General features: G+C 35.8%; 1 protein-coding gene across 2 annotated transcripts; it reads left to right on the top strand.

The window, feature by feature from the left end:
- Positions 1 to 5244: 5244 nt before the first annotated feature.
- LOC111911589 (uncharacterized) lies at positions 5245 to 9026 on the top strand. 2 transcript variants are annotated; one of them, XM_023907343.3, is made up of 2 exons: positions 5245 to 6198; positions 6583 to 9026. In XM_023907343.3, exon 2 carries the CDS (start codon positions 6592 to 6594, stop codon positions 8803 to 8805), a length of 2214 nt encoding a protein of 737 aa, XP_023763111.2. In that variant the 5' UTR covers positions 5245 to 6198; positions 6583 to 6591; the 3' UTR covers positions 8806 to 9026. The 2 variants fall into 2 exon arrangements, with proteins under 2 accessions (XP_023763111.2, XP_042754104.1); XM_042898170.2 differs by having other exon boundaries at positions 6528 to 9026.
- The last annotated feature ends 2055 nt before the right edge of the window (positions 9027 to 11081 follow it).

Raw genomic sequence — 11081 nt, 5'->3', positions numbered from 1 at the left:
AATCCGGGCTAATCAAATTAAAGGCAATAGGAGTCGAAAATGAATTTTCGACAAAAGATTATTTAGAATAAATAATCTTAACCAAGTTTTAGAGTATGTCACAAGGTTTCCGTACATATAAGGAACGCCGAAATCTGAGTTATAACGAAGAAGTTATGGCCCGTCGAAGTTTTACGGCAAAACCGGCACGGCACCGGGAAGCATAAATAGTAAATTTACGATAGAGCGAGATTTAGCCTTAGCGATCTAAACAGAAATCGTAGAATATGTTAAACTAAGAACATCAATAAAAAGAACGCCCAAATCTGACTTCGTATGAAGAAGTTATGATTTTTCGAAGTTTCGGACTAGCAGTGTACAGCCCGAAATTCGAATATTTGATCGAGCGGTTTTTAGCCGACACGACCTAAACGAGAATCGAAGATCTCGTTAAGAGTAGCGTAACGAGAAAAAGATGGGCGAAAACGGATGTCGGATGAAGAAGTTATGAGGATTTAACGGACCAATCGTGTCTCGGCCCGTTAATAATATAAAATTTAAAATCGAGCCAAAATTAGCCGACAAAGTCTAAACGAAAGTTGTAGAGTACGTTCCCACCTTCGCGTGGATATAAAGAACGTCGAAAACGGAGCTCGTATGTGAAAGTTATGATTTTTAGAAGTCGGGAGTGGAAATTGCGAAATCTGATGCGAGATGGATGACGTGGCTGCATCTGGGCCATCGCTTGTTGATCAAGGCTTCGCTTCGGATTGTGACACGCCATCCTCGCAGTACGCCCCGCGTCCGAAGAGGTTACGCCCCGCGTAGGTCCGATCTGATCCATCCGATGGGTGCGAGACAGCTGGGTCCGAGCTGGTGATCTTATCCGAGGAGTACGCCCAGCGTAATTCCGAGCTTCGGTCCCTATAAATACCATGCGAATTCTTCCGGATTTTTCACACATTTTCACTTCTCTCTCTAAACTACTTTCTCTCTCTAACCCTTTTGGAGTCCCCTAAGCCCTAGTTAAACCCTTAGCACCCTAGGGAAGCCCCGAGGCTCCCGGAGTCCCGAGAAAAAGGAGTTTTTCGGTTTCGAAACGCTGCTCCAATTAAGTCCCGGTTTTCGATAAAATTCGCTGTAAGTGTGCTACGCTTACGCAATTTTTTATATAGCTTTCAAATAATTATAGGAAGGTTATTAGGTCCTTAAAATAATTATTTGGGCTATTATTATGAGTTATATTGAGCGTTATTAACGCTTAATAATAGTCAGACTAATTAATTTATCGCGGTTATCGTTAAACTAAACCCTAGTGGTATCGATACTAGGTTTTATCGAAGGAATATCGTTTTGAGAGTATCGAAGCGCTGTCCGAGTGCTGAGTCACCACCTACTCAGGTGAGTGCATAGTCCCTTTCATCTTACACATAGATATGAAGTATTTTATATAAACTACGTGCTATGTGTGCATATTATCTGAATACTTGCTGTCTATGTTGGATGAACGTTTTATACATGTTTTAAAGGATTTAAACTGTATACGTATTTTATATATACGAATATGTTGGGTACGAGATGGGTAGATGAATGATGAGAGATAGAAGATGACGTGAGTATATATTGGCAGCTATAGACTTAGTGCCTATGAGACGAACACCGGTAGCTATGGACTTGGTACCTTTTAGACGTTGGTAGCTATGGATTTAGTACCTGTTGGGAATTGGTAGCTATGGACTTAGTACCTATTAGTTAGACGCTGGTAGCTAAGGATTTAGTACCTGTAGGAATTGGTAGCTATGGACTTAGTACCTGTTGAACATTGGTAGCTATGGACTTAGTACCTATTAGATAAAGACTGGTAGCTATGGACTTAGTACTTATTAGATAAAGACTGGTAGCTATGGATTTAGTACCCGATGAATGGACTATAGCAGCTATGGAATTAGTGCTTTATGAACGAACATTGGCAGCTATGGATTTAGTGCCAGTCCTATAACCCTGGAAGTAAGGGACTTCGGAATAAACGAATGCAGGATAGATGACTCTTAGGTTAAATCCTTAAAGAGTAAAGAAGATAATAGGGATGGGTAATTGGGTTGATTGTTTGATTGAACATAATAATTATATTATTGTGGGTTGAAAACCCTATGTACTCACCAGGTTTCCCAACCTGACCCACTCAGTTTATATATATCACAGGTGACGAAGTGAAGTGACATTATACTGAGAGATTTAAAGAGATATATATCACTAGTGTAAATCATTGTAAGTTCTGTTTATGCTTATGTTTCGGTATTAACGATGACATCCCAAACGTTTTAAAATGAAATAAATACGTTTCTTCGAAAATGTTTTAATAACGTATTTACCATGTTTTTCTGGGAACAAATTCCGCAACCTTTTTATAAAATGAAGTACTCTGATTTTTAAAAAGCATAAACAAAATCGGTCTTTTCTGGCCGTGATTTTGGGGATGTCACAGCAGGTCGGACCAATGATGAGAAATTCAAAGTTTAAAAAAATTAAAGAAGAAAGAAGAATTAAGGAAGAAGAAGATGAAATTAAGAGGATGTTTGGATAGGGAAAAAATAAGGACCTTATAGCTTATTGCTTATCCCTATCGCTATAAGCTAAGTTTAAGTGTTTGGATAGAAAAACACTAAAAATCAGCTTATTGCGATGGGGAGAAGCTAAATAAGCAAATTTTAATAAGCATTCCCCCTTGCTTATACTTTATTTCTTATTTCTAATTCAAACACTTTGCAAAAACTGTTTTCTCTCACCACTAATAAGCTAATAAGTTATAAGCTACTTTATCGAAACACCTTCTGATTCAAACACTAACACAATCTACTGATTGTTCCAGGGATTTACCCTCTCTCACAGCTTCAAGAGTTCGAGCCGATACAAACATATCACAATATCAAAATAACTAAACATCCCTCTACCATGACCCTTCTCTTTATTTATTATAATCCTAACCTACCTAGGATAATTTCTTGTTTTACCCTTTATTAACACAACTGCACTTTATAATTCCTATCAACTTTATTGATCATACTCTTTTATATTCAAGACTTTCTTTTCCATATTCCGTTAATGAATTTCTCTCTTTTTCCATATTTTTTTCTTCACTCAAATAGCACCGGTTTATCTAGAGAAAGAAACTAACTTGTTTTTCAGCTTTGAAGAGAAAGGATACAATTTAACCGTATTGTTGTGGATGTGTGACGAACTAAGGATAGAGATAAGGAAAAAATGAGGCCAAAATATATGGTAGAGCCGGAGAAGAGGGCGGCACGCAGCAGAATGTAGTAGCGGCGACTGAAGCCGGAGTGGAGTCGTAATGGTCGCTGGTATTTGAGAATTCGAGAAACCCTAAGCTATGTCAAAAATCAGAGGTGTAATTCACGAAAATCAGTATTTTGGTAAAAAAAAATTACTCCCTCCATCCCAAAACTATTGTCCACACACAAAACAACACACATATTAAGGAAGCATTAACTACCACTCACTTTATATAATAAAATGATAATTTTGTTCTTACTTTGCATTTAATATTCCATTAAATGTTTAGTTGGTTAAGTAATAATGATGGGTATTTTGGTAAAAATTTTATTTATTTTTAGAAGTGGACTATTATTTTGGGCAAACTAAAAATGAAAAATGTATTATAATTTTGGGAGGGATGGAATATTAGTTTTAGGTTTTTCTTTATGTTTGTCCTACTTTTTCTCACTTTCTATATTGTAATTTTTAATACGTTTGTATTTTAGAATTGTATATGGATTGTTATTCTTTTTATTTATATACTAGGTGTGAGACCCGTGTGTTACAATGGTTTATTAAAAATAAAACTTTAATATCAATATATAAACATTAAATATTTTTAAAAATAATATTTTTACATAACATAATTTAATTTTTTGGAGCATTTATGAAGGAAATCAAATCGTTTGGATTTGTTATCAAATTAATAGAATGTTAACCTTATGTACATATATAGCCGGTTAGAATTTTCTGGAATTTTATGTTAAGAAAATTGAAATCCCCAAAAATTGACAAGTTAAAAATAAAAGTTCTAAAATTCTCAAAAATAATAATAATAATAATAATAATAATAATAATAATAATAATAATAATAATAATAATAATAACACATGTCAAAAAAAAAAAAAGACATATGACAAAAATATTTCCATTTATTTGTTTAAGATTCAAGGGTGTCCTCATAAAATTTTCAAGGGTGTCTTGTTACAAAAAGTTATGCACTCTCTAAAAAAAATTCAAAGTAATGGGTGTCAATCGACACCCTTTGTATTAAGGTAGTGTCGCCCTTGTTTGGAACTTGTAAACAAGCAAGAGTTTTAAACCTATGCATTATGGTGGTAGTTTAAGCAATATTTTTTTGTTGAAAAAGGATTGGGACTTTATTAAAAAGGAAGATTAATCGGTTACATGATTAGCCACATAGGATATTCACACATAATACACAGATACACCTAGATACAAACACCTACACAAGTTATTTATATGTATATATCGTTTTTTCAATAGCTATATTAACAAATCCATGGAAGTTAGTTGTTATTTTTTGCATTTAACCCTATTTTTAGAAATGTTAAATACAACATTCTCAACTTGTGGTCTATAAGTAGGCTGCCAAAAAAAAGTTTTAAAACCATTATAGCATTGTACTTTGAAAATACAATGCTTTAATAAAACTTTTTGAAATGAAGTTTTAAAACCTTTTGAAAGTAGGATGCTATATTAGCATATCGATGGGACTTAATTGTTATTTCTTGCATTTAACCCTAAATTCCGAAATACTAATAATAGTGAAATATCATTGGTAAGAGTAGTAAGTCTTCAACTTGTGCTCATATGTAGGCTGCCAAAAAAAACCATAAATAATAATTAGGCTTATCTAAAAACTATCATACAGTGCTATAACTGTTTTTATTTTTTTATTAAAGTATATTACCTTTAGAGTACAATGCTATAATTGAGTGGCTTTTTCAAAGTATGCCCCACTATAATATTGTACTTTCAAAATACAATGCTTTAATAAAAGTTTTTGAAATGAAATTTTAAAACCTTTTGAAAGTAGAATACTATATTAACAAATCGATTGAACTAAGTTTTTATTTCTTGCAAAAAAAAATTATTTGTGGGCCGTGCAAAATATCAAAAATAACTTTTCAACTTGGTTAAAAATCAAAAGACTTTTGTGGACTATGCAAAATTTAGAAATTACCTCCACAGAATGGCAGAACGAAGATGATGCAAAAGATTATGTGAACAAAGAGAACAAATGAACTTCTGTGGACTGGAAAATCAGAGATATAAAAAATAAAATAACTTTACAAAAAGAAAAATCAATCACATTCACATAAACAAATATGAAATAGTTAAATAAACAATCAAATATGAAATAATTAATAAATAATCAGAAATCAGAAATTAACTCAAGAAATCGTGATTTTAGTCCGTGGAAAAACAAAGTAAAAAACGCAGATGACAAGCAGGGCCAGGGGCGATTTTGTCAATTAGGACTTTCCAAGTCCACCGGTAGACCACAGAAACGCAGCTGTAGGGCGAGTTCATCCTTCTTTCAGTTGAGGCTCTCCAGTCTCAACACTCCACAGAGTTAGAGTAGAGGAGACTCAAGAATGGAGATGCGATATTGATTTATATTGACGAAAATGCAGCTCAAATAGGTCTTTTTTTTTTTTTTAAACGATTGCTATCTAATCTTCAACGTATTGGAGAGGAGCGTGAAGGGCGGGCGTAATCATCGTTTTTTTTTGTTGCTGCCGCGATGGCACAACGTAATAGGAAATACCTTAATTGCCCTTTAAAATTGCATGTAGCATGATGTGATCAACATTTTGTCAACTGTTAAATTATCATAGAATATGTTTGGTAAACAGAAAGTCTTTGATCACTGATTCCTGGAACTTTCAAAGTTTTTTGTTTTTCCTTTTAAACTTAAAGCCTGTCCCCAGATGCCATGATGGAACCCACTTTTGAAATCTTAGAATTCTTGTCTCTTTGTTCTAGCTTTAGTAATCGATTCCCGCTAAGCCCTTTTCTTCGCCCTTTCCAGTCGACTTCGGTTATCTATTGGTTTGCCATCGTCACTGGAGTGAGCACCGGCCACCCTCCCAGCTTGCTCCGATTCCCTGCACTACAAGGGTATTGAGATTTGTTAAAGTAAGTAAATAAATGATATTATTAATTGTTGTTTGTATCTTTTCGGTATTAATTTTTAGTTGTTAGTTATAATTATTATTTGTTAGTTAGTTTTAAGGGCTTGTTAAATCATAACGTTTGTTTTTGTTACAGTTTGCTAGTTATAATTTTTATGTAATAAAGGATTGTGAATTGGATTTTTGTTAGTTTTCGTTTTCACTAAATTGGGTTTTTAATTTGTCAGATTTTGTTAATTGGATTTTTGTTATAGTGTTTGCTTCAACTTTTAATTAGTAACTGAGATTCTTAACTGTGTTGTTAACTAATATTTGTTATTTGTTAATGGATAGGCTAATCATTTTGCTAGAAAAAATTAAAGATCAAACTATATTTTTATTTCTCCAGTCTAGCAAGATGACAGGGCCGATATATCCGGAGGATGCCATTCCTTGGGTTGGATTGTATGTTTGCGTAGCATCACTGGTTTGCATTCTAGCAATGGCAGCGGATGCCTTCCAAGGCTTTCGAAAACGGAAACTCTGGTTTCCGTGCAGATTTTTCACAATCAATGCGGCTTCCCTCACACTGATAGCAATTGCAATGAAGCTACCAGTCGACCTAAACACTGACATGTCTCCGAGTAAGGCTATTAGCATTGCTTTTTTAGTTGCCATGTTAGGGAACTTTCTCCCGTCTGTAGGGCTTATGGATGGCAAGGATCTTCTGCTGAATATGATAGCGTTTGGTATCCTCATGATCACCATCACTGTAAATGTTTGGCTCCAGTACAGTACCATAGATGATTTGCGCCAGTATGGTATTTTACGTTTCATGCAGGAGCACATAATCAGGCTACAGATGTTTATGCTGATATGTTCCCTTCCATGGCCATTTTCGGTAGCTTTGACAATTCCAGTATCTAGAAAAATCTTACAACACCGCTACAAGGAGTTGCACAGATTTACTTCAAATCATCAAGAGATTAACTTCTCCTACAAGGAACTTAAACATAAGGTTAAAAAGTATTGGATGATGGCAGAGACCAGTAACCCCCAATTTGCAGTTGCTTGTTCACCAATTTCTTCTGCTTTTGGGGTTATATGCTTATCCCTTGCTTTCAGTTCGGTTTATTTTTTCTTGGATAGTGGATCGTATCGCTCTAACTATGTTTTCAATTCCCGGTTGGATTCTTATGAGAAATCAGAATATAAGTGGTCGATGAAATTAATTGTTATCATGCAAACAGTTGGGACAATAGTAGGTAGTATCGCACCTATTTTAAGATGTTTGACTTCCATCAGTCATTTCGACCTATCCAAAAAATGGACCAAGAACCATCTAAACTTGTTCAAAGTCGAGAAATATTGGACCCAAACACTCCAGCTTTGGAAACACAACCATGTGGCTTCAGGTATCCCAGGCCGCCATTGCAAGAAGCTTCTCCATCACATCAAAAACATGATTTTGAACTTTTGTATAGCGCTTCAGATATTGGTTGTTGTTATATGTAAAACAATATGTCTCATTCCCAGATCTTTTCTGATCCTATTCTCTGGTTGTTGCTATTTCTACAAGTCGTTGATGAGAAGGTTTAAACAAGAACCAAATGCATCTGATAGCAATCTGATACCAGATATGGAAGAGTATATTGGTTATGTCCTACAAACTGAAGCGGAGGCCAAGCTTTCAAAGAACATGTTAAGAAATTCCTTCAACTCTATCACTCGAATTCTTCACGAGTCTGAAGAGAAAGAGCCAAGGTATCTTATGAAGCTTCTCAAGAAATCTACAGGATTCTATGGAGTTATAGAGTTTGACAATGATGGAGTTCCACCTATACATCCAGAAGAAATCCAGAACTGCTGGAGCCTAGTAGCAGTAACATTAACAGCCATCGCCCTTTCCCTTCCCAACACTGCAAACGGCCAAGTCAAGGGGTTACTTTCAGGTATGAGTGAAGGCCTCCAATTTGTAAGGCATATAGAAGAAAGCCTCAACACAAATGGTGAGTTGGTAAGGGCAAGAAAAGCAGCCAGGCATGTTTGGGCGGATGTTGAAGTATATTACAGGTGGCTACAAATTGATCTTCAAGCTCATAATGGAGAAACGTCAGAAGAAATTCTTGAATGGTTGGGTGATGAAGCAGCAAAGATTGTGATACAGTTCAAGAGAAGCAAATACAGAAGTATGGATCATTCAGTTCTTAATTCAGTTGCTGCGAGTTCCATGTACAGGATCAGCCAAACCATACTGCTCCACTGCACGAAGCAAGAAAATCGGCCAACAGACGAGGAACTCTTTGAGTTGATATCAACCATAATCGCAGATCTTCTATGTGCTTGCTTTACCAACTTACCACGTGTCATAACTATGAAGTGCCATGAACATGCAATAGAGGAAAGGGAAGATAGCATCCGAACAGCAGCGCAGCTTCTTGGTAGATCCAAAAAGATCCTGAAAATTCTCAAAGCACGCCAGCTTCCTGACTTAGACATGGACTCGATGGGATACATTGATAAGTGGCATGCATTACCAAAAAGTCAGATACCCAATTGTTGTTTTTCTTCTGCCAGGAGTCAACTAGCTTCTTCAAGTTCTAGTGAATCGATCGAGATAACTATTGTGTAACAAGTGTGTTGATTATTGATGGTTGTTAGCATATGTTGTGGCAAACGTTTTGATGTCCATGTCAACAGTTCCATATTATATATGTAGATGTTTTTCTATTAGCCGTGTATATTCTGATTATTATATATGTATAGAGTGTAGGTACCTAAGTGTAAATATTGTGTTTAGGTCAACTTTATGTACACTATATATACCTCACGGCTGGATCAATAAAGTCAAGGAAAAATATTCTTCATTATATTATGGTATCATAGCTCTCCCTCTGAAAACCTAACCCTACCAGCCGTCGTTCCTTCACAATCTCTATCTTCTTCTCTTTTCTTTCGTTCTCTCTCCCTCTCCCTATGGCAGCAAAATTACACTCAACTCTCATGATCACTAATATCCGGAATTTTATTCCCATTACTCTCGAGATGGAAAGCGCTCAGTATATTTCATGCTCCGAGCTGTTGAGAATTCATTGTCGTGCAATCGAGTTGATTGATCATATCGAACCTAAAGCTGCAATCATCTCCTCCTCCACCACTAATAAAGTTGGGGCTGATAAACCAACAGATCCCAAACCAATAGATCTTGCACTATGGAATCGATTAGATGCCATTGTCATCCAATAGATCTACAGTACGATCTCAAACGAACTCCTCCAAACTATACTAAAACCAAAATCTAGTGCAGCGCAGGCATGGGCAACACTCGAGAGCATTTTTCAACACAACCAGAATGAGCGTGCTCTTTACTTGGAACACAAACTAGTCACCACAAAGCTTGCCAATTTCACAAATTGCTCTACTTACTGTCAGACGTTGAAGATGATCTCTGATCAACTTTCCAATGTTGATGCCCTTGTATGTAATCAATGACTTGTATTACAACTCATTGTTGGTCTTTTGGATGCATACGAAGGGATCGTCATGATAATCCAAGAAACCAAGCCTCTTCTAGATTTATATGAAGCACGCTCTTGTCTCATCTTAGAGGAAACACATAAGGCAAATCATGCCACTAAATCCGCTACTGTAAATGCATCTGCCCTTAATGCTCAGACTCAACACACTCGCTCCCCTTACCCCACAACCAACTACAACAATGTACCTGGTGGGTGTGGATGTGGACGAAGAACTAGAGGTTGTGGTCGTGGCAGATGAGGTTGTAACTACATAGGGGGCAACCATGGAGAGTACCAACAATTTCAACAATGGAATCCCACTTCCTTTTTGCAAAATCAACCTCAGTGGGCTCCTCAACCATCGTGTAATCCATAGCCACACTCATGGTTTCCTGTTCAAAATACATCGCCTTGTCCCTATCATACAACTTAGCCACGCTCATCACAACCACAACCTTCCACTGCTCCAGGTTTACTTGGCCCTCAATCACCACAACCACAAACCCGTAATACCTCAGAACACTCCTACACTCCTACAGATTTTAAACAAAATTTTCACAAAATGAGTCTCAATTCTTCAAACCATAATTGGTACCTTAACATTGGCACAACATCTCATATGACAAACAATTATGAGTAGAGGTGACTCTTGTTCAGGATTGATAGTCATATGGGAATATAGAAATGTTTCCATAGTGGAAGTTGATAATAAAATCTACATGTGAGTTAGGGACTTTGATGCAACGAAGTTGTTCAAGGAGTATACCTTGAATTTGAGACTTTGTTACCATTAAATTGGTTTAAGTAACAAAATTTCAATGGAACATTTTGTAATATCGTTGGCAAAGTCTATATGACTTTGAAGCCTCGACATCACAAAAGGATCGTTGCATGTAAGGTTGAATTCTAACACATTTAATAGTAACAATGATTTGAAATTGTGAAATGAGCATCATTGGAATAGTGTCTGATCGATATGTTCGCAAAGGAAGGACCATAGAGAGACATAGTATGCATGTTTATAACATGGCATGACTGATGTTTAATTCAAGCGTTTAGTTGATTACTCGAAACATTATACAATGAATAAAGTCTAATTAATATGGTGATTAAATAATAAAAGTTTTATTTATATTCAATAGTTTTGAGACCATAGTTAATTAGGTTATTATTATGTTTCACTTTGCATGTTTTACTTCCCCAATAATTGGATTATTCAAATATCTATAGTCGCTCGTACTTTTGGAAGTAAGTAGTAATTTAAGACTGACATGAATTGAATTGTAGATTGTCTATGGAGATTAGACATAGCAATTATTTGCTGCAATGTTCATGAGTACTTGGAAAATAAGGATTTTAAGTATTGGATAAACCTACGCTTAAAAAATTA

This window comes from Lactuca sativa, chromosome 1 (genome assembly GCF_002870075.4).
Source record: "Lactuca sativa cultivar Salinas chromosome 1, Lsat_Salinas_v11, whole genome shotgun sequence".
NCBI lineage: Eukaryota > Viridiplantae > Streptophyta > Magnoliopsida > Asterales > Asteraceae > Lactuca > Lactuca sativa.
The sequence above is the reverse complement of the archived record's forward strand: the minus strand, read 5'-3'. Positions and strand labels throughout refer to the sequence as shown.